Genomic DNA, 27,509 nt, shown 5'->3' on the forward strand with positions numbered 1-27,509 from the left:
AGACGCCCACAACATGAAATGTGTATTCGTCACACACTCCATTCACCCAGGTACCACCCCACAGGCGTACCCACAACATACAGTCATTGGGAAGGCTCCAGCCAGTCTGGCCTGGACTTCCCCACAACACCATATATGGAACGTCCACCCAACAGCCAGTCGGGGGGAAGGGACAGAGTGAGGGCTTCCCGTGACTTCGGGAAAAGTAAGGTAACAGGCGATAGGAAACAAGATGGCCACTGTGGCCTCTTGCTTTCTAACAGGAATCCATTGTTTACAATGACAGGGTGTGGGCATCCCAAAAAGGATGCACAGGGCACCTGTCATTTCAGCACAGAGCTGCTACCAGCCCGTATCCTGCTCTGTGGGCCACACACGGGTGCCCAAAAACATACACTAGGAGTACAGGGTCGTGCTCCCAACCATGGGTGCCATAAGGTATCCCAAGGGTCTGTTCACCAAACCAAAAAGGGGAAGAGCCGCACTGCCAGGAGTCCCACATGAACTCGTGCACGGAAAACAAGACTGAACATACGTGATAAGGCAATAAAGGACAAAGATACAGAGGCCCTGTCCCTCTGATGCATTTCCAGCATCACACAAGCCTCTGCCAAAAAAAGATTTTTTTCAAGTCCTTATCCTCCATTTATGAGGAGTAAAAGCCAACAGACCACAACACTCAACCTTTTGGGTTGGAGTTTGGCACTCCTAACGTTTCAGAGGAATCCACGTTAAGACTTGTATGTCATTCTCCAAACTGCTAGTGGTGTTGGCACATCACCAGATCTTGAATTCGGAGAGCCAGGACCCGGTAGACCATGCTGATGCCGCTTACAGGCACCTTATGACTAGAGTCATAGATTGTCTGGGTTGGGGCAGACCGGCTCCACTATTTGAGGGTGTCAGGTAATATTATCCCCACCAATAATATCGCCATATATATGGTCGTCGGGAATGGCCACAGGCGATATTATTGGTGGGGATACATTTTGGGGTAAATGGGAGCGGGGGTGTCCCCTGCTCCCTTTAAAATAATATGGTGGTTGCAGGGATGTCCCCTGCAGGTTTAATGGGGTAATATTGCCGCAAATATATGGCGCCATTCTTGTATGGTGATATTTTTGTGGGGATATTAACACATGGAACCCATTGTAGCAGGACGACCTGACAGACATTCTTTATAAAAGAACACATAAGGATCCCATTCATGTCGCACTCCAAAAAAGGGTTATGGCAAATTGGGAGGTTCCTGAATCAAGTCCAGCTGTGAATAAAAACCTCACCAAGCACCCAACAACGGGGAGCCTGGTAATTCATGCCGCAACGGCCAATTCTAAACAGGCTGCTTACCCAACCATCCCACCAGAAAAGGGATGAGCGTTTCGACGCTTGGGCTAGGAAGGTATTTTCTGCCAAGACCTAGCTCTCAAGTCTGCAAACGCCACTTGTGTCTTAGCTACACAGTCCCTGTTAGGCAGAATCCTGTGCAGTTGCCTTAGGGAGCACTACAAAAGATTAGGACTACTGGTGAGAGCAATAAAGACTGAGACTTGGTATCAGTCTGTACCAAAAAGATTTAGTTGGTAGCTGTGGCAGAGCAGTCAGACTTATTTCAAGAGGGAGATGAGCAGTATTCAGGGTTTACCCAATAGGACTACAGTACTATGGCACAAGGAAACACTGACCAAAGCTTTGTAGTAAAAAGAATATATATATTTATTTTTTACACTTCTAGCTAAACACATTTATCACAGTTATTAAGCAAGTTAAATTAGGTCAAAGAAAAGTATACACAACTCCCTGGTTAAATTGTAGACATGTTTGAGCAAGAGTGAAAACTGAGCAAAATGGCACAGTGAAAATCAAACACAAATGGCACTCTAGCAATTTCTCACAAGGTAGGGAAAGCACAAGTTATACAGAAATATCTTCTTACACACCCTAGCAACACTTCCTATAAGATTGTGCCCAAGTTTAGGCAAGGCAGTACTTTAGTATAAACAATACTTAAATGAAAACCGAGCAAAATGGCACTGCACAAGTTTTAAAAGTGGGAAGGAAAAGGTGGTTATAAGAAGTAGGTGCACCAACACAGTTCTAGTTGAGAAGCAATCTAAAGAAGGCAGTTATAACACATATAGCCAGAATCAAAAGGCCCGTGCAAGAGTCAGTGGTACAGGGCAAGGGCCCAGGAGCAAAATGTTCTTGTAGCTGCAGTCAAGTCTTTGGTTGACGATTCGAAAAGGTGGATGCAAGAGGTGAAAGACAATGTTAAAAGAGAGGGGCGGCCAACCCAACAGGTAGGTAAAGGATTTAAAACACCTTTAGCACTACCACACAGAAAGGGCGGCCTGGCGGAACAATGTACCTTTAAAAAGAAGTGGTGGCTCTTGCGGTTGTTCCTGGTAGGTCCTGCAGTTCGGGGGATCCAGCAGAGCAAGAGAGGGTCTTGTTGTGGAGGAAGGTTCAAGTTACTGCACTACCCAGGGATGAAACCAGCCGCGGTGCTGCCCGACGAATAAAAGGTACGCTCCTTTAAATCGCGGTCCGGGTGGACGGGTGCCTGGCTATGTGGTCTCCGAGTACAGAGTACTGGTGATACGACCAGGGCAAGTCCAGGAAGGCGATTGGCAAACTGGTTGGCTCCACCAGCTCAAGGGAAGAAGGCTCTTGCAGATGAAGATCTTCTCTCGTTGTGTGGAGAAAAGTGGTGAGACGCTGCAGCAGGGCTTCACTGGTGGTTCCGTCGTTGCAGATGTCTTTGGCTTCTCTCCTCTTCCACTTCTTATTTCCAGTGGCGACGTCTTGCTCTTCCAGTCCTCAGGACCCTGCTTTTATGCAAAAAGATCCCCATTCATACAGCCTAGCTGTCACTCACACAGTGGAGTAGACATCTTGGCGGGAGACCCTCCAGCCTATCAGGATAGAGTGCGACATGGGTTGCTGAGGCAACCCTGTCCAGGGGTCCTACTCCCCCTCCCACACAATGGACCCACCCCAGACTCAGTGGCGCCGAAAGGCAGGCTTCTTGGCCGAAGCCTGCCAAAAGGACAAACAAAGGATCCCCGACCTGGGTTAGGAGTTTAGAGAAAGAATTTATATTAAAGTTCTGGCAAATAAAACCTACCGGAGTAAAGTTAATATTAAAATAAACCGGCGGTATGTTAGAGGGTGTCAGAAAATGTGGTAGCCTCGAACAATGGGAAAATCCCATAGGGAAATATTTGCGGTCGAATATTTACGGTAGTAACCACTGCCACCAGCCAGAAACTTTAGAGAGAAGGACTCTACGTTACCCACTCGAAAATGAACCCAAGGGAAAAACTATTAACCCTTTCCAATACCTCCATAGTAAGATGGGTTGTACTGGTTTAGTTCATAACAATTGACTAGTAAAGTCACTGGGGACTTTACATGCCCTGGGAGAAAGTAGTCAGTCCCAGGGTATGGAGTCTATGTTTGGGGGTCGCTACGACACCCCTGTGTTACTGCACGGAGGGTGCTGTGTAACACATGTGAATAAAGATGGTTTCTATGGGGGTGAGAAAAACCCCATAAACATTAAACACAAAAATAGCCTAGAACACACATAGCAAAAATGCCTAAGAGTGGGAGTCTCGCTCTTAGCAGGAGGAAAAAAAAAACCTTCAAATCCAGCAAAGCTGCTGGGGGACTCCATAGGTAAGGGAAATTAGCCATAGAATGAGAATTCTCCCCAGCAGTCCCACAGGGTAAATGTAAATTTTGCTATGGCAGCTGACCATATACCCAAAGGGGAAGAGAGAGACGGCTTCATGAATATTGTAAGAGATGGTAACGAGGCCATGTGTGAGTCTCTACAATCAGGACTGGACTTGGCTGATGGCATCAACAGAGCCATGGTGGCAAGCACGTTATTCTCCAGCATGGGGTCTGGCATGGATTCACATGCTCATGAATATTCCCCGTCATCAGGCTGGAAATCCTCGGTAAAGGAAAAAAACAGTTTCTGTTTCGCTTCTGAACTGTCTTTCTACTAATAACCAATCACTGGTCTCTGGGTCATACTGCCCCCAGCCAATGACTGCCCTCTACCTAAGCCCCTCCTCTGGCAGCCATCTTCAGATTTTTACTGCACGTTCAAGTGTTGGGAGTCCTCATGCTTATCTCTCGAGCTTTTACTGCGTATTGCGTTTTTTCAAAGAGTTTACTCTTATTTTTTTGGTAAAATTGAGCCTCAAGCTCCACCGATTCATCTTCCGATTAACTGAGACCCGTTTCAGAAATCTCTACGCCCCTCATGGGTGATTTTTCATTGAATTTCACTTCTTGGAGGATTCCAGAAGATCTTGGAGGCCTAACCCTCGTGGTCATGGCCGAAGACAAAGGAGACTCGACGCCTCTGTTTAGGATCTGCCTAGGATGTGGACTACAGAAAGTCTTCAAGGAGTATGGACTCTCCCGGTGCCTCTGCCTGCACGCAGATAAATCGCACGTCGAGGAGGCCTGTGCGTTCTGCAAGGACATGTCCTCCCGTACCATGAAGGACCATCGCAAGCGACTCGCTGACTGGCTGGAGTCGAAGAGCCCGGTGGCAGGTGAGCCCCAGCAACGTACTTCTCCCAAGAGAAAATCCGGGCAGTCTTCTAAGACCTTTGAGGGCGCTACGGCGACAGGGGCCCAACATAAGGCAAAGCACTGCAAGTCTGCGGGCACCGGGAGCGCCGTTGATACGGGCGCCTCAACTGCCAGGCCGGGCGTCGCATCACTGACATCGCCAACCACGAGCCAACGCTCCGGCTTGAGAAAGCAAGTCGGACAACCCGGGTAAGCTTCTGGAGAAGGCTTGGTCGGGTCCGACGGAGAAAGCCAAGGTGGAGCGAGGCAGTGGCCCTCCCCCCCACGGTGAAGGCCGCAGACGCGCCTAAGGTCATAAAGGCCCCGATTCACCAGGCTAAGTCTTCGATTGAGGGAGTGGTAGCATACCTGGCGAAGACTGCGGAGGCGGCCCCAGCGGAGACGGCCCCCAAGCCAAGAGTTTCCCTGCCCAGCCGGAGGGAATCTTCTTTCACGCCCATCAATAAGACCCCCATGAAGCCCTTGGGCAAGAAGTGTGGGGCACAATAGTCCTACCGGACTCAGATATCTCCTCGGAGGACAAGCTTTCGGACCTCAAATCAGTTCTTGGCAAAAAGTTTGTCGAGGTCAGATCCTACGGAAAGGACCCAGACGAGGCGGACGTGGAGAGCGAAGATGGAGACGATGAGGAATGGCAGATTGATGAGGAGCCGGAGGACACTACGCCGCTGCCAATGCTCCCGTCGCAACCGCTGCCACCTCCGACGGACAGGTAGGAGGACATCTTACTAGCCTTGCACACACTGTGCACAGAAATAAGGACAAGGATGCCTTTGCCTCCGGCGGACGATCCAGCGGCGCCTGGACCGTTGGGGAGCCCCCCATCCTTGCGGAGGCGCGCCCTTCCACCCCCACCCTGCCATCCTTCACCTCCATCCCCTCCACCGAGGGATGAGACAGAGACTGGGACGGACGACGACAGCAGCAACGACAGAACTGATCTCCCGTCACAGGCTTCCCCTCGCGACGAAATTGGCTCCTTTCACACCATGATTGCTAGGGTCGCAGAGCTTTTTCAGCTATGCCCCGAAGAGCAGAAGGAGGGATTCCTTTATCAGCGACGAGAGGCCAAGAGGAAGACCGTGCTCTCGGTCCCGCTGTCGGACGTCATCTGGGACGAAGGGCTGGCCCTCCTGAAGAACCCATCCTCGGCCCCTTGCGAAAAGAGACGGGTACGAGAACAACTACCGGGTTCCGATCTCTGCACCTATGTGCCTCAGAGCGCAGCAGTCCCCGGACTCAGTTGTCTCCACGGCGGCCAAGAAGAAATCTGCTGGCACGACATCCGGACGGCGAGGGGAAGAAGCTGGACACCATGGGACGTCTGATCATCTTGTCGGCGGCGGCGACCATTAAGGCGGCTAACGCTCTCGCTATCGTGGCCTGCTACGACAGGGAGCTGTGGTTTAAAATCGCCCCCTTCCTGGACGTCCTCCGAGACGACAAGAGGGCGGAAGCCATTGAAATCTTTCAAGAAGGCGAGGTGGCCTCGGACCACGCCATCTCGGTGGCCTCGGACCACGCCATCTCGGTGGCCACGGACATCACCGACACCGGCTTCCGCCAGATGGGCAGCAGCGTTTGCCTTCACCGGCGTGGCTGGCTCAGGGCCACCGACTTCCGTCAGGATGTACAGACAAGGGTACTGTACAGGCCCTTTGACGGGAACAACTTGTTCGGCAAGGCAATGGACAAGTCCCTGTAGGCCATCAAGGCAGACCCCCGAGACGGCCCGTGCCCTGGGCACGCTCCATCAGTGACGGCCATCCTTTTGGCCCTCCACAGGCAAGTCACAAGGTGCCTCCAAAGGATTCGGCAGCAGCTCTTCTTTATACCGCCACTCAGCCTGTTCTTCATCCCAGGAAGCCTACAGAGGCCGCAACAAGGCCAGAGGACATTGTCGTCGTCGCCAAGGGGCCCAAGGTGGTAAGGCCTAGGCGAAGCAGGACTGAACTGGCCGAGCACCCCGGTGGGAGGCCGGCTGGCTGGCAAACTTCGTCGGCGTGTGGAAGTACATCTCCACCGACTGTTGGATGCTCTGGCCCATGGACACACTCTGGAGTTCCAAGGGAAGTGTCCCTGTTTCCCACCTGTGGCCAGGAAAGAAAACCACATTCCGCAGCTTCTGCTGGAGGTGCGAGCAATGCTAAAAAAGGGCGCAATAGAACTCGACCCAAAGAAGCTCCAGGGCTCTGGAGTATACTCGCGGTACTTACTCGTCCGAAAGAAGACCGGCACTTGGCGGCCCATTCTAGATCTTCGCCGCCTCAACAAATACATAAAATCCCAGAAGTTCCGGATGGTCACCCTCCAGCATGTTCTGGGACAGCTGGAGGAAGGGGACTGCCTGTCGTCGCTGGACTTGGAGGATGCCTATTTCCACATCCCCATTCACAAAGAACATTGAAAGGTTCTGAGCTTCCTGGTCCAAGGGCGGCACTACCAATTCAAGGCCTTCCCCTTCGGTTTGAAGTCTGCCCCAAGGGTCTTCACCAAGTGCCTGGCACCGGTGGTGGCGCGACTGCAGTGGATCCATGTCTACACTTATCTGGACGATTGGCTCATCCGAGCGAAGTCAAAGAAACTCGCGGTCGGACACACAGCGAGGACTGTGAGGACTGTCCGCCTGCTCACAGATCTGGGGTTCGAAGTCCTGCTTGGAGCCATCTCAGGACGCTCCGTTCCTGGGAGCCAGACTCAACACGGTGGTGCGCCTAGCTGCACCGTCGGGGACAGAATAAAGGCCATCTGGGCAAGGTACAACGGCCGTTCACCATGAAGGTTGCTAGGGTGAGGTCCATCAAGTCCCTGCTCGGCATGATGTCATCATGCATCTACCTTGTTCGGCTGTGCAGAATGCGGATGGGGCCGCTGCAGGAGTTCCTCGATGTCTGGTGGATGTAAGCGACGGGAAGCTTCGAGGACAAGATTGCCCTCAACGAGACATTCCCTCGAGCGATTCGATGATGGGGTGGGGGGGGGTCTGCGCACATCTAGTGACAGGCACAGACTTCCAGACCCCGGCGCATCAGGAGACTGTGACAACGGACGCCTCCCTGGAGGGATGGGGCATACACACTGGAAATCTCCACGAAAGAGGCCTTTGGCTCCCAGAGAAGAAATGCCCGTGTTTTGGGCCCTCAAGTCATTTCTTCCGTCCCTCAAGGGCAAGGTGGTGCAGGGTCTTCACTGATAACACCACAACGATGTTCTTCATTCGGAAGCAGGACCTACGGCACTGGGCCGTCACCCATAGGATGTTCCTGGTACCCTTTCATCTGGCAGAAGTGAAGAACACCGTCGCCGACTCACTCAGCAGGGAGCTGCGCTCTTGCCACGAGTGGGTGCTTCGGCAGGATCAGGTGGACCTGTTGTTTCAACGATGGGGCAATCCCCAGATCAATCTGTTTGCGACGGTGACGAACACCAAGTGCCGGAGGTTCGCCAGCAGGTTTCCCCAGCCGGGGAGCATGGGGGATGCGTTCTCATTCCCCTGGGACAGCCTGTTTCTCTACGCGTTCCCACCGCTGCCGTTGCTTCTGCGACTCATCAGTCACTGATGAGTCCTCGGGGTCGCTGAACCTGCAGGCCTGGCTCCTGCAGCGCTAGAGCTCGGAGGATACGGGATCCCGGCGGACTGCAAGGAGGTGCTTGCCAAGGCCAGAGCTGCTTCGACTCTCAAGTGCTAGAGACATAAATGGAAGAAGTTCACTGTCTGGTGCCGTGCACAGAAGGTAAACCCTCTACGGATTGCGGACCCTCAAGTGCTGCCGTACTTGCTGTCGCTGGCCAAGGCGGGGCTGGCACACGCATCTATTAAGATCCATCTGGTGGCTATCTCCTGCTACACCAGAACTCTGGGGCAATCATCGCTGTGGTCACATCGCCTGGTTAAGGAGTTCATGAAAGAACTTTTCCGGTCGTTCCTGCCAGTGATGGCTCCGGCCCCGGCGTGGGAGCTCAATGTGGTGCTGACTAGGGTCATGGGTCCTCCGTTCGAGCCTCTGCGTTTGGCACCTCCGAAATTCCTATCGTGGAAGATGGCGTTCCTGGTGGCCATTACCTCTGCACGACGAGTGGGAGAGAACCAGGCCCTCTCCTGTAAGTCTCTGTATTTGGCTTTCCATGCTGCGAAGGTCGTGCTGAGGATGCACCCTTCCTTCATGCCCAAGGTGCCATCGGACTTCCATCTCAACGGGCCCTTGGTGTTACCTGTTTTCTTCCCATCGCCGGCTGAGAGGACTTTGCACTCGCTGGATGTGGCTAGAGAGCTGAAGTTCTATGTGGACCGCACAAAGAGTTTTCGGAAGACATCACAGCTGTTTGTGAACTTTGGCCCTGTGAACCAAGATAAGGCCCCCTCTCCAAGGCTTCCATTTCCAGGTGGCTCTCAGGCTGCATCACCCATTGTCATACCGACCATTGCCTGGCTGTCCGAGAGCCCATTCGACCAGATATCCCTGCAACTACTGCGTTCCTGTCTGGTGTGCCCCTGCTGGACATCTGCAGGGCTGCTACGTGGAGGTAGACGCACACCTTGGCGAAATTCTAGTGCATCGACTGGGATTCCAGGGAGCAGTCCAGAGTCAGCCAAGCAGTGCTGCGCAACCTGTTCGCTTGAAGGTGAGCCTGGTAACGAGGTAAGAGATGCTTAATGTTGAGTTGTTGAAATGCTTAATGTTGAGCTGTTGAAATGCTTAATGTTGAGCCTTGCCACCTCCCGTGGTTGTCCATGTGTGTACTGCTATGTATTCTTTATTCATGAGCATGTGAATCCATGCCAGACCCCATGCTGGAGAAGGAACAAGTTACTCACCTGTAACTGTTGTTCTCCAGCATGGGTCTGGCATAAATTCACATGCGAACCCTCCCGCCTACCCCTCTGCGGCTCTTCTCTTGGTCCTACTGCCACCTTACGTGCTACCAAATCTGAAGATGGCTTCCAGTGGAGGGGTTTAGCTAGAGGGCAGTCATTGGCTGGGGGCCGTTTTGACCCAGAGACCAGTGATTGGTTATTAGTAGAAAGACTGTTCAGAAACGAAACTGATTTTTTCTTTACCGAGGATTCCCAGCCTGACGACGGAGAATATTCATGAGCATGCCAGACCCATGCTGGAGAACAGAGGTAAGTAACTTGTTCCTTATTCCTCTTTTTTTGGTTGGTGCATGACCCCTTCCCCAAAGTCTCTTGAAATGTTCCTTGAGAATTCCCAGGTTTTTGCCTGCTCTTACAGTTCACGAACAAGCTCCTTAGTTTTCTAAATAAACAAAAAAGGCTGAACCTTTGCTTCCTCCACAAAGTGCGGATTAACTGCAATAGTTCAAATTCACCTTCGTCTAGTCAGCTATTTGAATTTGTAAACTTTGTAAGAGTTTAAATGATGTGTCTTCTTCACGCTTCCAGGGTGTCTCTGCTTCGTGCAGTCAATAGGTTCTTGAGGTCCAGCATGGACCCACAGGCTTTATTGGAGGGTCTGACTTGCTCTGATTTATCCACCCCTTCTCAGTTGTCCAAAATAAATATTCCTCGATTTTCATTCCCAACTAAAAGGGGCAAATCCTTGTGCTGCTGCACAAAGTATTGTGTAATCAGACGGTGCCGCGTTTTAAGTAGATTACTTGCGTTTGTAAGTTTTAAAGAGTCGGATGGATTTCTCGGGCCCACCCCTCCAGCGCATCTAAGCTTCTTGCAGGTGATGGGGGTTTGTGGTCCACCATTAATCTGCTGACACTACTTGAGGGTCTCTTTTGCTCTGATTTTCCTTGCTCTGTGCATAGCTTGGGTTCTCAGCCCAGATTGGGCGCTTCGCTCTCTGATGCTTTTTACACTCTTTTTGTAACTTTTTCTCACCTACAGCACTCCTGGGATTTTCTGTTTCTTTCAGGTTCCTAGCAACCTCCCTTGAGGTGACAGCTACTGATTCACCCCCATTGGGTATTTTGTTTCTCTTCTGCTAACCCCTACTAGGGTATTGGACATTCTCTTCCCCTCTTGGACTATTTTTCTTAAGTTCGGTTTTCTCTTAATCCCCCGTATAGTATTGTATTCTTGTTCACCCCCTTTGGGCTGGCCTGTTCGTTTTAGGTCTCTTGTATCTCCACCTGGGCCTTTGGTTATTTTCCTCGACTTTGTGTCGGTTTCAATCCCTTTTGGAATGTTCCAGAGCTGAGCTGTCGTACTCCCTCTCCTTTGCGTGAAGCGTGTGCATATTTTTCCAGAGTGTTTGTCGTTGGAGGTGGCAGCTCCGATCGTGTCGGAACAACTCTTCTTGACTCGTCGGTTCGTTGCTGTTCCTTCTCTCTTCGGGTGTTGTGATTTGCACGCTGCCGAGTGCTGCGTCATTTCAATCTCCCTCCACCAGAGACCTCGGGACTTGGGACTCTCTGGGGCTTTGGACGGCGTTCTGTGGGCTCTCTGCCCACCACCTGTGGAACTTGGTACCACTGCAGGCTCTACGGGCTCTGCCCTGCAGCCTAGGCTCTGGCTGTGTGCAGCGTTGCTCGGGCTAGCCCTCTCTCAGCCTCAACTTGGCCCTCCAGCGACTGCTCTTCTTCAGATAAGGGTATCAGCCTTTTTAGGCCTCTTCCTGTAATGAGAAAACCAACACCATTGGTCCTGTGGGTCAGGTACACTGGAGGGGTCAGCAGCACAACCAAGCACATGTAAACGTCCCACTACCTAATTAACAATCCCTATATAAGCTGAAAACACTTGGTACTAAGGGAGATTGAGTACTTGTCCCATAAGGGGTGGGAGGTGTCACCACAGTGAGATCCCATTGGTCCTCTCCGCTAGTGAGCCTTTTGCATAGCAGGCTCTCCTCCTTAGTCTCAAAGGTGGTGGCTCCCCATTGGGGAGAAGGGATGAATTCCCTGGAATTGTCACAGGGGTTAATTGGCCAGACTAGACAGCATCTCCATAGATGCAATGTGTGCATCGATCAAACCAGAAAAGGTCAGACTAAATATTAAGTGAGCTTAAGCAAAAGATTAATTTTGAGACCTTTTTACAATCTGGTCCAAAATAATAAACGGTGGTGCTCTGCATCAAACTGAAGCTTTTAGGGTGGTGGCTCACCAGGATTTGCTCTGTTCCCGACTAAAGGGTAGTGTCTCCAGTTAAATCCCAGAAGTGCCCAAAGCAAAGTCATATTTGGTAAGCTTGGGCCTTGGTGTCTGTCAGGGACTTAACATCACATTCATAGGTGCATACTTGTCCCAAATAACATCAAGAATTCAAGTAAATGTTTATCATGATTCTTTTGTCCTTGATCCTCCAGTCATTAAGATTTCAGTCTTTGCTCATTGCTTTCTTTGAGGTTCATTGTACATCCAGAGTAGGGTGGGAAGGCTCCCTAACCGCTTAGTCTGGACGGGAGCCTCCCGTCTTGTTCTGTAGAAAGCATTTCATTGGGACTGGCTTTTAACTCTGGCCTGAAGCTCTGGGAGGAGTACTGGAAGCCACCATAAGGTCTTAACTAGTTCTCATGTTCTCATTCAGACCCTCACCCCTCCCCCCCCTCTCTCTCCTCCAAAGCCCCTGTTACACTCCTTGGATGTCTAGCTCGTTTTCCCCACCTGTCCTTTGTGTGTACCGCTTGGAGACTTAACGTCGTATTGCCTTTCCACTACTGATCCTTCCACCTCCCAAGTGAATTACGGCCATCCTCCTTAACACTAGTCCACTTTCTCCACACAGTCTCCTCCTCCTCTACTCATTTGATGTTCCTCCAAGTCACTTCTTTCTACCACCTCCACCCGTCCAATATCTTAGATCTCACAAAGCTGGATCTCTCCTCTGCTGAGTTTTTTCTTTAGCTTAATTCCGAGCTTAATAACCTCTCTACTTTAGACACTTTTTCCATCACTCTGCTGGGACTCTGCTGAGTCTCCATCCCCCAATCTCCTTCTGGCCCTCTCTGCCCAGGCTTCTGTCCCCCTTGCCTAGCCCCTGGGTCTTTTCTCCAGCCTCGAGCTACATCTTAAGCCGGCCCTCTGTCTCCTTTCCAGCATTCCTCAAATGAGCCCTTCCTCCTACATGTGTTCTCTGTCACATGCCTTTCCCTTCATTAGGGACTAGACCACACCGTCCATCGCTCTGGCCTAAAGTAACTCCGAAATGTAGGCTTGGTAAGGAGAACTTGGGATATGTAGTGGTCTATGCTGATGTATGTCTTTACTTTGCCAGCATTCACTTCGCCAGTACTTACTTGGTCACATTTACTTTGCAAGATATTTGCTTTGTCATTGTACGAGTGAGACCCCTTGCACCTCCTTGACTGCACACCTAACCTTACGCTATCCCTAAGCACATCCATTACCATCTTCACATTGTGAAGATGCAGGCGAAGTAAAGGCATGACAGTCCATTTATGACAAATTAAACGTTTGGCAAAGTAAGGGTATGTGGCGAAGTAAAGGGGGAAGGGGATACCATCTTTCCCGCTGCAGGTCCCTATATACCTAGTAACGCTTCCTCTGTGGCTGGGTTCCGTGCCAAGGGTTTCAAGTGTATAATGTAATTGGTAATGCTTCAAATTTGGTTTGTTTTGAAAAACTGCTGTCACTCTGGTGAACTACATTTAAATATGTCGGGTTCCTGCAGAGGTTGGACCGGTTCTTCTTAAACCTGCTCCACCATTTAGGGTTTCTATTCCCTGTATGTATTCGATAGGGAACAAATGCTCTAAGCTCCGACTGTGCTGCCCACTCCCCACTCTGAAAGGTACAGTGAGCTAAAGTTTGGCTGCAGACTCTCGAGTGGGTACCTTCCGAAAGAACAGGTCAATGGGCCATCGTCGTTCGCGCAGAGGGGTGCCTATGACAACATTTTGATCGTTTTTTAACATGCCCTTGAGGTCTGGTTGAGATCCCTTCGACTGTGTGGCAAGAAGTACATAAACCGGTTCAAGCTTAGATGAGCTTTCCATTTACCCTGTTGTTCTTTGAAGGGGTACTTTCTACTTGGGATTTAATTTGGCATTACCTATTCTGCCATGAGCAGAAGGGAAGCTAGTGGATCCCCGCCATAGCAACCTTGGGTCCCTCATACTGCAGCAACGCTCCCAAGCCCTTTTTGGTTACCTCCTTTACCACAATAATGGTTTGGCTGGTGAATGTGTTACAGCACCCAAACATGTACAAATCTTAAACAGCACTTCACTCAAAAACACGGCCTAAGACACTATATGGTGGCACTGTACTTCTGTTTACAAAAGCTGAACAGATCGCTTCCAATTGTGTGTCTTATTGTCCTGGTTCATTAATACATTTGTCAAAATTAAAAATTAATGGTGGTCCTAGGGCACCATAAACCATTTGCTACCTCCTTCAAAGAGTGGGTGATGGCACTGACCTGTGCTCCCCTGAGTTTTCCCTTCTGGCCTCAAACATAGGATTTTGTTTCACAATCTAGGCCTTAAATGTGTGTGTTAAAAAATGCTGCAGAATAACCAATCTATTTATCCGACAACTGCAAATTTCAAAATGGAATGTAACGAAGTAGAATTTCCATTAAGATGGCTTGTCAGTGAATCTGCTTTATTTTAAAAAAGAAAGCGTAAACTAAAAGGGAAGTTTGTATATAATGGATTTTCTTTTGTTTCTTAGTTGAACTCGGGCAGTACACGTGGGCTGCTACTCTTGCTGAGAAGTACTGTGACTTTGACATCTTGGTACAGTTATGTGAGCAGACCGATAACCAGACCAGATTGCAGCGTTATATGACACAGTTTTCAGATCAGGTAATTTATTTTTGCGTCTACTATATAGATTCTTGTATAGTCATGTTTTCCAGGCCATATTGTCTTGCTGGTGCAGAAGAAATATGAAGTACAGCAGTTGCATAACCATTTTTACACCAGATTTAATTTTCAGTCAAAAGACCTTAACTAAAAAACTGCAAAATGATGTAGTATATATGCGAGATGGTGATCGACCATTGTAATCTTCAATTATAGTTTAGTTTCCTTTCCCATAGAATACGTTCCAAGAATAATATTACTTTGGGGCTGTGCAAACTCATTTTCTTTTTCCTTCACAAAATAATAATGCGTACAATTGGCAAAATGTGTTGATTACGAAAATGTTGTGTTCTCCAAAATTAAAATCCCTCAAATAAATAGCAGGTAACTGTTAGTTGTAAGAGGTGGGTAGTTGGATGAATGGATGGAGACTGCCCTTTTAAATGAAAGAGGAAACAACTTTTAATAAAATGTAAATTTGTGATTCTGAAATTTAGCATAACATGACCTAGATCCATTTGAATCTGAACAACCACCTCTGCTGCTTTTTTGTCCTCAAAATGTTTGAACTGATTCCTCAAAGGAAGCCAAACGTTATGGGAGGACAGTAAGAGAACAAAGTTGCATTTTCCACTAGTACTCCAAAATCAGTTTTTGTGCACCAGAGATGTACATATTTACAACAAACCTGGTTTATTGCTTAGACCAACTGTGCATTTCAAACAATGGGTTTACAAACAAATAAGGTTCCAAAATGTTTGTCTACATTTGCTGATTAAAGTGTGGACATTTCTTTCTGCAGCCTCAATTTTCATGTTTGTGAAAGAGTGCTGCTCTTGGTTCGGAATGGTTAATAAATAACAATTTTTACAGAAGGCCTGTAGTGTTTGAGCGGACTACATGGAGTGCAATGGCATGCTCTGGGCACTTGGAAAGTTGTTAGTATTTGGCTACCATTCAGCATTTATTTGTAGTTTTACGTTTCACTTGTGAATGCAACAGTTTCTGTTAATCCCCATGATATTGTGCCTTATGTATGTTTTATCTACAGCTCTGTGTGACATTCTCTAAGACGTTTGCACATTGAACCACATATGGTGCAAATAGTTCTCTGTAATCCACCGTGCTCTTGGAGATGGGTCTTCTATGATGTTTGTGTGAGCTGCGGTAGATGCGATAGTTGAGTGGGCTCCAGAGAGTTCCTCGCATCAGGTAACTGGCCTCTGATTCTGTCAATGGCAATACGTTTGTGATTGACAACATTTTAATTTGGTTTGCTTAAGTTATTAAGGGGCAGATCGAACGGTTTGAAATTTCATGAGTGTATTTGTACACCTAGAGTGATATTGAGGCGGTTCACTTAGTGATTTACTGTCCCCTTTAATGGTCTATACAGTAGAGGACCATTGGCTTAGCCCTTTTAGAACTCACATGTTTTACAGTCAAGAGTGTGCTTGACTTTTAAATTCATTTGTGTATTGTATGGAAAAGTATTGACATTATATACCTTTTATTGCATTTTTAAGTGAGTTTGATTGCATACTTCTGTACTCATAAAAAACATGAAATTGATATAGTGACAACATCCCTCTTTCACCAAGACTTGGGTGCGGTCATTGTTAATAAAGCCAGCCTGAGCCTGAAGGTGTAAATAGCATTGTTTTAGGGAATCAGGCTGTGTCTCTACTCGCTTTCCAACCAATATGGCTGGTGAACAAAATAGTAGTAATTACTAACTTTACGATTTCGATTGCTGGAATGTGGATGGCTGGGATGTGAAGCAGGCCTCAGGAGCACAGCGGTTAGGTGAAGGGGCTATAAGGATGGGGTGCTACGTATACGGGGCCCAGGCATACAGAAAATGGTAGCTCTGTGCAAGAGATGCAGGTGATCAGGGGAGCACATGGACAGATATTTGCAGATTCTGGAGTTTCTAGGCAACTGATTGGTCGGGGATTTCCCCGGCGGCTAATTGAAAATTGATCCTCCACAGAAATGCCTATTGGAATTGCTTGAAGTCTTTCACCACATACCTGTACATTCTGAGCAGCACCTCCTAATAAGCCATGATGCATAAAAGGCTTTTTACAACACGTGGAACCTTATGGTGTAGGTTTGACAAACCTTTCTTTGAATCAATGAGCATTCTAAGCAAGCTTGTGGTCTCCTTTCAGAATCAATACTATTATACAAGGGTACTAACTGGGTTTGCCAACCTTCACTGCTGCTCTTTAATATCAATTTAGAAGCACTGGCGATCAGGGCTAACAAGGGCATCAAAGGCTTTAAGTCCATGTGGACCAGAAGTGTTTACTATTTGGAAAATATGTTATCAGTGTTATTCTCCATTATCACATAACTAGTTGACCTATTATAATATTGCTGATTTGGGCACTTCAAAATAAACCAGAACAAATATGGATGCTACTCCTACGTCCCTTCCCCTGTCCACCATACTGTATGGACATCCCTCGCTAGGAACGGGAGACGCAACCTTTTTCACCCGAAAAAATCTTCTGCCCCTTTAAATGTAGAGGCGCGCGGGGGCACGGCCCTGGCAGCATGCGCTCCCTTGACCCTGCCCACCGGCGCCTCTCCCCAGTCCTCTTTTCCGCGTCGACTGAAACGGACCGCTTTCACCGGCACTCCTGGGTTTAGCTTCGGCCTTGTAATTCCACACGCTCTTCCCCAGATTCTGTCTTTTTTTCTTTAACAAGATACTCAGTCCTCTAGTGCCACGCTCCTCCCCGGTGGATGTCAACGTCATCGGGCTTCAGTAGGTGTCCAGCCTGCGAGGAGCTCTTCCCTACGTCTGACCCCCATGCTCTTTGCCTCCGTTGCCTTGGCCGCCAACACGGGTGGGAGGGTTGTACCGCGTATGACGCGCTTACTCCGTGTGCTCTGAAGAACAGGTCAGCTCGGTGGAGGGAGCTCTTTAAGAAGTCGCCTCCAGAGGACGTGAAGAACTTAGTCAGTCACAAGTCAAGACCCAGGGTAGGGCTGCTTTTTTCCATCGCACCCTGCAAGGGCGACGCCTTTCCCCGGTAAAGCCCCAGCGGGAGGGACCGTTGGTTCTCACACCAGCATAGGTGCCGAGGCTCATTCAGCTACTGGCTGCCAGGCCCAGGGGTCACTAGATCCTTCCGGAGACAATGCTGAGGAACCACAAGGTTCTTTTATCGGGAGTCCACCCGAGGGGCTATGCCCTATTAACGGACAAATGTCTGAGGGGGTGCCTGCACGCAGCACTGCCAGCGACACAGCTGAAGGCACCATGCCTACCAGGCCTCCTCCTGAGGTGCAGGGGGGGCCGGGCCCAGCTAGGCAAGCACCACAACTCAGGCACGTGACATGCAGCCCGACAAGATGGCCGCTCTGCCATACAAGATGGCCGATCTGCTCGTTCGACACCACCCCCATTCGGGGAGCAGAAGGGAAATAGTGTCTCCATGTGGGACTGGTCTCAACCAGGTACGTGGCCTACAGTTTATCCTTCAGCGTTGCAGGACAGATATACCCCGCAACCAGCAATGCAGAGCACACACAGACCCCAGCAGCCATCTGCTACTCCGTCAGTACCACCTGCCACCCCACAGCCTGTGAGGACAGGTTCTTTGAGAAATTCCTCACGTTTTGAGGACCCTCAGACGGGCGCCATCCTTCAGGATATGATTGGGGACATGCGTCCAGGCCCACCACCAGTGCCTATAGTCATTCCTCCTATGGCTCCAGCGTCTCAGGCCCCGCGCAGCCGCAGCTGCCCACGCCGGGTCCTTCGATTCTGGTTTACCTGCCTCCTACAGTTCAGGCGATTCCACAGCAGCCTCCGGCTCCGTTCTCCACACCTCAGCCTTCTGCGCCCAGCACTCCTCCTCCAGCGCCAGACCAGCCAGACACCAACAAAGAGGCTGACCCCGACACACCATCTTCAGCCAAGGCCTTTCATAAATGAATTGCAGGTTTAGCCGAATACTTGGGGCTTCCACAACCCAAGGTTGAACAACCTGAGGCCGGGGTCCTGGCCGAGGTCCCCACTCTACGCCCGCGGCCAAAAGGGCGTAGTTGCCTTGGCTAAAAAGGGGTGGTTTAAACCCCATTTGGCACAGCCTACCAATCGGCACCTCAAGGCCAGTTACAAGCAATTGGAGAGGGATCCACTCTTGCAGTCGGCACACCCTCAGCCACACTTTTCAGTGATTGCTGTGGCCTCACTCTACTCCAAGCCTCGGTCTTCCTCGGCTGCCTCGTCTTCTAGGCAAGGAGGAGAAGATCTTGGAGGCTTATGGAAAGGTTTTTTCCAACGCCTCACTGCACCTTCGTCAGTCTAATGCAGACATCATGCTCACAGCCGTTAATCGGAGGCTTTGCCGGGAAATAGCCGACTTCCTTCCAGAACTTCTGGTGCACAGTCAGGAACGTTTCAAGGCGGGGCTGGAAGAAGCTAAAATGGTGTCTCAGGACATCATGGAGTCCACCGTTGCGCATATAGACACCTCAGGCTGTGCCATCTGCATTGCCAGTCATGAGAAAGACGACCTCGCTACGGGCTACCAAGTTCAACCCGGATGTCCAGTAACGCATATCGGACCTTCCATTCGAGGGTGGCAACCTTTTTAATTGCGGACCCCTGGATTCTATCCGTAGTGTCCACGGGTTACCGTCTACTGGTTCCTCCCTCTCCTCCGCTCCCACAGATTGGGACAACAACTCTGTTGCTGGAAATTCGATTGCGGGTAGAGCCAGGTAGTGGAAGAAGTCCCAGCCTCCCAGTGGGGCATGGGCTTCTACTCCAGGATTTTCGCCATACACAAGAACCAGGCTGGCCCGAGAGCTGTGTTAGACCTTTCCACCCTGAACCTTTTCCTCCCTCTTCAAAGGTTCAAGATGGTTACGCAAGCACTTATTGCAGAGACACTATGCAGGGGAGACTGGATGTGCTCCCTGGATCTGAATGTCCCGATTTGGCAGCCTCATCGGTTCTTCCGAGGTTCAGGATCATGGGCTTCCATTTCCAATACAAGGTTCTACCCTTTGGCCTCAACTCAGCCCCCAGGGTTTTTACCAGGCTGATGAATGCAGTGGCAGCCCTCCTCAGGGCTCAAGGCCACCATGTCTACCCGTACCTAGACAAATGGCTCGTCAGGGTGAGATCACCAGAGGAGGTGGTCCATCGTACCTCCTCCACCCTTATGAATGCGCTACACGAATTGGGATTTTCCATTAATCTCAAGAAGTCACAGCTGCAGCCGACAGAGTCTAGCGTTCCTGGACCTCATCTGGGACACAAGCTCCGAGAGTTTTTCCATCAGAGGACAATATCACAGCCATCAAGAGGGCCACTGGTAATTTTCTCAGCCGAGCGGTGACCTCGGCATGGTGGTATCAGCACCTCTTGAGTATCATGGCAGCATGTTTACTAGCAGTGCCTTACACAAGGCTAAGAATGTCAGCATCCCCTCTTTTATCCCCCAGGGCCTTGTCTGGTGGAGCACGGACTGCAACTTGAGAATAGGCAGGCCCTTCCGACAGTCAGCACCACAGCTACCGGCACCAGATATTCCTCCTTGGAAGGCTGAGGGGCTACCCTGCACAACCACAGCACCCATGGAGTCTGGTCCCTCAATGAACAGGAGGCACATACCAATTGGCTAGAGTTGAAGGCGATCTGGCTTGCTCTCAAGGCCTTCTTGCCAATCAGTGGCAAGATAATCCTCATTCTAACTGACAATTCCACCAGCATGTATTACATAAACAAGCAGGGTGGCACCAGGTCTCCTCCCCCATGCAGTCTGGCCGTCAGCATTTGGGAATGAGCTCTGCAGAATAACATTCACTTGAGCGCAATCCACCTCCCTGTGGAGTTCAACCTGGAGGCAGACAGACTCTGCTGATTGGGTGCGGACAATTACGAATGGCAATTGAACGATCACGTCCTTCAGGGGATCTTCAGCAGATGGTGCAGCCCCAGGTGGATCCTTTTGCCACCTGGCACAACAGGAAGTGCCTGCAGTTTACATCCTGGCAGGGACAGGGCCTAGGCTCCCTAGGCAATGCCTTACAGTTACAGTGGAACAGAATGAACGCATATGCATTTCCTCCCACTCCCCTGGTCCACAGGTTGATCTGCAAGATAAGGGAGTCTCGACACCCCAGCATCATTCTGATAGCTCTGTGGTGGCCTGCGAGACCATGATTCTCGGAACTGCTCAGCCTCTCGGACCAGCCTCCAATTCACCTTCCATTGGGCCCAGCTCATCTTCTATCACAGCAGGGAGGCAGGGTCCTCTACCCCGTCCCGCAGAAGTTAGCCCTTGCAGTGTGGTTCCTGAGCAGGTCACTCTAAAGCATCTGCGTCTGTCGCAGGCTAACCTCGACATCATACAGGGTGCTAGGAGCCAGAACAAGAGCAAATGGACTAGGTTTTGCAACTGGGCGGAATCAAAGGAAGTTGATACTCTTACTTGACGTTGGACGATGTGCTATCCTTCTCTGCACACCTCGCACACTCGGGGGTGCAAATAGACATATGCTGCACCAATCTGGCGGCCATCAGAGCCTACTGGAACTCTGAGGAGGAGGTTTTCTCAACCTCCAACCCGGTGGATAAATGCAATCTGGCGGGCCTTACAGGCTATACCCGCCTATTAAGAACCCACACCCTGTGTGGGGCCTCAACGTAGTGTTGGGCGCCTTGGCGCACAAACCTTTTGAGACAATGGCATCCGCGGACATCGGGCTAGTCACCATTAAGACAGCCCTCATGGTGGGTTTTACGTCTGCACTCGGGGTCAGGGAAATCAAAGCACCAGTAGTTTAAGAACCTTACACTACCTTTCATATAGACAAGGTGGTCCATAGAACGCATCCTGCATTCTTGCCTAAAGTAGCCTGTTTGTTTCACCTAAATGAGGAGATAGTGTTACCTCCCTTCTTCGCGGACCCTAAGGACAATGCTCAGAGGGTCTTGCACTGTCTAGAGGTCAGACGCGCTGTGAAATTCTATCTGGACAGGACCAAGAGCTTCCACAAATTTGAGGCTCTTTGTTACTTTCGGGGGGTCAAGGCCAGGATATCTGGCTTCCAAGGCCTCTATAGCAAGGTGGATGGTTCCGGTCATCAAGGAGGCCTATGAGGGACAGCACAAACCGCTTCCAGCAAACATGCATGCCCACGCTATCGGAGCCAACGCCACGCCAGTCTCGTTCCAGAGGCACCTTCCGTGGCAGGTCATCAGCAGGGCGGCCACGTGGCCCACTCCTTCGGCCTTCTGCAAGCACTACTGTTTGGATGCCAGCTCCAGGGCAGACGCAGCATTTGGGTAGGCAGTATTAAGGAACTTGTTTTCTTAAGGAGGGTCACCTCTCCACCCTGGGGCTACTCATTTGTAATTGCCCATACTGTATGGGGGGAAAGGGGACGGGATGTAGGAGTAATTAGAAGTTACTCACTGTAGTAACTAACGTACTTCTAGTCCGTAGTCCCCTTTCCTCCATACGTCCCACGATCCTCTCCCCTAATAAAACTTGTGTCATTAGGCAATGGTAATATTGTCGACGAGTCAATGGGGACTGAGGAGTGGCGCCGGTGGGCGGAGTCTGGGGAACGCATGCTCCCAGACCTGCGCACCTCTAAATTTAAAGGGGAAGAAGATTGTTTCTGGTGAAAAAGGTTCTGTCTACAGTCCCTGTCGAGGTACGCCCATACAGTATGGAGGAAAGGGGACTATAGACTAGGAGTACATTAGTCACTACAGTGAGTAACTTATAATTTTCTCGAATCAAGGATGATGAACAAAAAAAGGTTCAAGTAATGGTCTTTAAAATGGAAAAGCAAGGATGTGCAGTATTGTGGTATAACCTTTAAAGAAAACCCCAAAAGGTGCTTGCTCTTAACCGATCAAAAATGACAGAGAAATTAAAAATGGACTGCAGGAGATTGATCTTTGTGTCTCAGCATATGGGCTAAGGTCAATGCAATACAATTGATGATCCTGCCCTGACTGCTGTACATTTTCTGCAACATTTGTACACTCTGCCACTGAGGGCAATGGAGTCCAGTGAGATATCAAACCTATCCACTAAAGACTGCTTACAAGGGAGGTGGGTTTGGTTTCAAGATTCAATCCAATGTCATCAAATATTCATAATTAAACAAACCAACACTTGCTTTGGTGGAATGAACGAGAACCACGTAGAACTGGAAACATTCACACTTACAACAAAGTCACTAGTAATGGCTCTTAGTGATCATGTCAAATAGGTCTCTATTACCCCTGATTCCATCATCTTCACCAGGTCGACTCTTCAGAACTGGCCAAAAAAGGAATATAAAATTTGAATTGAAAAAGTGGCCTTGCTCTGGACAAGAAATTCATAGGCATTAATAGTGAAACGGTAGTCTTGAGCAGATGGCTTGAAGCCGGCATAGCAAGAATACAAGAGGTTTACAAGAAAGGAAGGATAGCTTCCTTGGCATATCCATGTTCCAGTACAGTCTTCCAGAGGGCTCACAAAATCTACTACGCCACTCTCATTGACGAGTTCCGGTCCTACTTTTTTGTCTTACCTCCTCCCAGAAGGTCTTCACCAAATTGTTGTCTGTCCTATATAAACTAGTCTTATCCCTCATCTTCAAAATGTCCCAAATGACACCTTCTCAACCGCTCATATTTATCAAAGCGCTTCTGGACTCTTCCTTGGAAAGGCTTTTCCCATCCTAGGACAGCACTTTGCACATCCAGCAGATGGTTGCCAAATTCCAGAACGCCTGAACTTTGCTGACTCTGGACTTTAATGACATCCTGCATCTTTCTGGTGCCACAGGCCAGGCTGAATATTACGTAATTTCAGTGGGCACTCAGATCTCAGTTGTCATAGTTTTCAGGCAGCATGCCACACCTCCTGCAGGTTCAGAAAAAACTGTCACAAACACTGATACTCCTCGAATCAAAGAAGGGTCAAATTAATGGCCATTCAAATGGAAAAGCAAGGAAATGCAGTATTTTCCAGGATCTCATATGGTGGACCAGCAGAGAGAACTTGATGGCAGGAGAACCCTTTTGGCAACCGTGGCCAGGGTGCAACCATGGTTACGGATGCTTCTCTGAAGGACTCCAGCACATGCCTTAATGAGTAGATGGTGAGCGGGTAATGGTCCACAGCAGAGATTAAACTCCACATAAACCTTTTGGAGTCAAGATCTCTGACTGGCCCTGATGGCCTTTTTGCCTTTGATACAGGGAAAAACTGTCCTGATCATGACAAACAGCACAAGGGCCATGCACTATCTAAACAAGGGACGGGAGAATAGGGTTCACTACCACTGTGCAGGGTGGCAATGCAGCTCTGGTTTTGGGCTTTGCCGAACGGTATCTCTTGATCTGGGGTTCACCTAGGAGAACAGATTGCTGCCTCCCTGAACAGACAGTGGTCAGTCTTCCATGAAAGGGAGCTCTGCCAGGAAGTCCTCGCAGAGATCTTCACCCTCTACTGAACCCCTCAAGTGAATCTGTTTGCATCTAATTTCGATTGGAAATTTGAGCTGTTCTACTCCAATGAGTTTCCTCAGATAGGAACGCTGGGGGATGCGATTGTGCTGGACTGGAACTTTCCACTTCCATGCGTGTTACCACTGATTCCTGTCATCCCCCATGTCAGCAGGCGGTTGAGAAGGTTCAGTATGAGTATGATCCTGATTGTTCCAGATTGGGCAAGGAGGATGTGGTAATCACCCTTCTGGACTTTTCCATCTGCCCTCCACAACGTCTTCCGCAGAGCTTGGACTTAATCTTGTAAAGAGGCCTGGTGCTCCACCCGAATGTCAGCACTCTCAATCTCCATGCTTGGCTAGTGACGGCTGAAGTTAACAGACTATTAGCTCACAGATGTCATGGTGGTGTTGCTTTCCACTCGAAGTCCGGCAACAAAAGTTCTTTACTGCTGCTGATGGAAGAAAGGTCCCGGCTGGTATAGGGCCCAGGACTAGGACCCCTACTCATACAGTATGATAGCTGTAGTTTTCTCCTGTTGCACCTAGCTCGGCAATGGCTGCAGACGGCCACAGTGAAGGTATGCTTGGTGGCACTCTCAATTATTAAGCGCATGTCTGACCACGAATCTTAATTTTCTATGCCCATTGTAATGGAAGTCTTGAAGGGACCAGTAAGCACCTTTCCTCCTGTCTCTTGTGATGCCGGCTTGGGATTTGAATTTGGTCCTAACATTCATAATGGGGGCCCCCTTTGAGCCAATGCACTTTTGTCCACCGAGGGGTCAGAAATGTGAGGTGGAGAACTTAAGAGTTTTTAGCTTCTGCCATGTTATTAAATAAAACTGCTTGAATGAATGCCTCACTATCCCTACCCTAGCGAGGATTTCCCTGCCTAAAGTAAACTAAAGGGACCACTCTAGCCAAGGGATATATAACACTTGCACGTACACGACAATCAAAGCAAAAAGGTATTATATGGTCACTCAATTCAATAACGATGTACACCATATAACCTGGTTCATAGTATGATCAATGTCTCTTGTAGTGGGCTGGGCAAACTTCCCTTCTCCAGATTCAAAAAAGTGGTTTCCCCAGAGTTCAAAGGAAACACGATTTAATACAAAGTTCTGTTGTTTCAATAAAGTATATTGACACTCATAAGCTCTCACTCCTCCTGGAATAAGAACTCTTTCACATCTTTGGCAACAACAAATAGTTTGGTCAGAATGGTCTGCTTCAATAATACTGCACAAAGAATTGTATTTTTCCTTCAATCAGCTTTCACAATTCTTCCCACAAATGTCACAACTCAACATGTTGTTTTCCAATAGTACCACTCTTCAGCACTTGCACCTTCTACTACCCGACGTATCCCTTCACCAGGTTTCTTGCTTGTAATCATAATAAATAAATAAAATCACTGCTTGCCCTACGGGTATACTTGGCTGCCAGTCTACTTCTTCAAAATCACAACAGGTAAGTGCTTCAATGGCAACTTTCACAGTAGAATAGCAACTTAAATGGTCTTATTTAGTATAAAAAATATTAGCAACTTTCATGGAATAGAACATTCACATTGATCCTTTGCAGGACTTCTCCACAAACAATGCTCAACTCCCTCTGGATAACTACTCCCAGAAGGCCAACGTGTTTACCACCTTGCTTTCCCTTCTGCATCAATACCGAAAATAACATTCAGGATAAAGTATTTTCCTGCTTCTGCCCTGGCAGTAGCACTTTGAATTTATATCAACCACACCGACAGGTACCCCAGCACCTGAGTTAACACTTTTACGACCCTGGGTCTTTTCAACAGTGCCCTCTTGTGTTTGTCAACCTTTGTTAGACTGATGTTGTTTTGCAAGGTCTCTTGGCTTGGGTATTAGTGGTATGCATGGGTTTCTGAAAAGGCCTCCCCAACGGGTGGTTGGTTTTTTCCCAAACTTACATTTTCATTTGGTTTAATATTAGCCACCTTTTGTAAGTTTGCAACAGTTCGGTATTCATGATGCTTATTAGCTTGTTTTTGGATGTTAATAACAGTTTGCTACTCGTAATGTTGCTTAAGCTGCTTTTCACTCTAGAGTGATCCTGCCTGTGTGGAAGCACGCAGCCTGCACCGGAGCGCCCCCTAGTCGCTTGCTTGGCTCAGACTCACTGGGTAAGTCGCTTCCAGGCGCTCGTCATGTGTTCTGGAACCGTGGCTTCTCCTGACCAGGCGCACCCTCTCTTTGGTCACCACTGCCTCCTCCACGCTTATTTGGAGTCATTTTTCCAAGAGTCTCTGCTGCAACCCTGCTTCCCGAGACATCTTAAATGCTCACACTACATCCACTTCTTGCTGCAAAAGCTCTTTACAGTGTAATCTTCTTGGGTAAGCGTTTCTTCCCCACGCTTCCTGCTGCGTGACCTCTGCAATTTGGTATGATTGAGGCACAGACCCTCTCAGGACTCGCAACGGTCCTGGTGTCTTCTGACTCCTGTACTTCCTCTTCCCACAGCATACATGGTCCACACTGCCTTCTCCAGTTCTGCTTCTCCTGCCTCTTCCACTTTACAAACTTGATCTCCACTTTCCACAACAATTAACAAAGGGATGTTACAAGAATCTGTCATATGGCACTCTTGAGAAGAGGAATATGGATCTTTGGTCTTAAGACCTCCATTACTGTGGTTGTGTGTGTGACACATTATGCCACCATCTTGCACATTAGGGAGCCTCATGGCGCTATTTGCAGTTGAGCTTCATCATAGCCTCCACAGTATAATGCAGTGATCCAGTTGTTACGTTGCATGCATTTGGAGTTGGTGAGTAGCACACAATGGTTGCGGAGGACTTTGTGCACTTGGTGGAACCGCAGAAGTGAGCTGCTATGCGTACATTAACATATGGTGTACATCATTGCCCCTGTTGCACAATAGGGAGCCACATGTCACCATGTGTGTTTGCTATTGTTAGGCCCTTATAAGAACATTGCTTGAGGAAGTGTTTTACCACATTGCGCCATGAAAGGAAGTCATCAGCATCAGAAAGTTGCAATATGGACAATGTACACTGCCACTCACATACCGTTCTGCACAGGCAACACAATGTAATTGAGCCATGTATGTAAAGATGTGGCCAGGGTGAACGTAGGCAGGCGCATTTGCAGGTGGGGCCTGCATTACATATGACATGAGAAGTAAAACATAGGTTGTACTAGGGTGTGCAGTGTGTGCTGAGGCCCAGCGGTCAGTGACGGTAGAGCAATGGCAGAAGGAGAGAACAGTGGAGAACACATGAAACTTGCAACGTACACTGCAGTACTGTGTGTTGCGTGTGCTACAATGTTGCTTTTATGGTTGTGGGAATTGGTTGTAATTCTTACACTATGTAGTATATGCCTGGACCTGATGGAGCGACGACTTCTCCAGTGTGTCCTGTGGGAGAAGTGGTGAAGTAGAGGATGTTTAGAAGTGGCTAGGGGTGACCTGCATGTACCTGGCCACTTGTTCACCTGCATAAAATGAGTTATGTTGAGCTGGGTCTGGCCAAGGGCTACACTGTTGGGTGTATGGCAAAAGGCTGTAGCCCGTAGGCCAGTCACCGAAGAGGCTATGCCTGGTCCATAGCACGTCACCATAACGCAGACATGCACTTTTAAGTATGCATGTCTCCGA

At 49.1% G+C, this 27,509-nt stretch overlaps 1 protein-coding gene across 2 annotated transcripts in view; it reads left to right on the forward strand.

Moving 5' to 3' along the window:
• NUP133 (nucleoporin 133) overlaps positions 1-27,509 on the forward strand; it is a 1,444,728-nt gene that overhangs the window by 833,490 nt on the left and 583,729 nt on the right. For both annotated transcript variants that reach the window (XM_069606929.1, XM_069606930.1), the window contains one exon: positions 14,227-14,360. In XM_069606929.1, coding sequence (XP_069463030.1) covers positions 14,227-14,360 — 134 coding nt within the window. The remainder of the gene's footprint in view (positions 1-14,226; positions 14,361-27,509) is intronic.

Source organism: Ambystoma mexicanum, chromosome 4p (genome assembly GCF_040938575.1).
Source record: "Ambystoma mexicanum isolate Mex_15411 chromosome 4p, UKY_AmexF1_1, whole genome shotgun sequence".
In the NCBI taxonomy this organism is placed as follows: Eukaryota; Metazoa; Chordata; class Amphibia; order Caudata; family Ambystomatidae; genus Ambystoma; species Ambystoma mexicanum.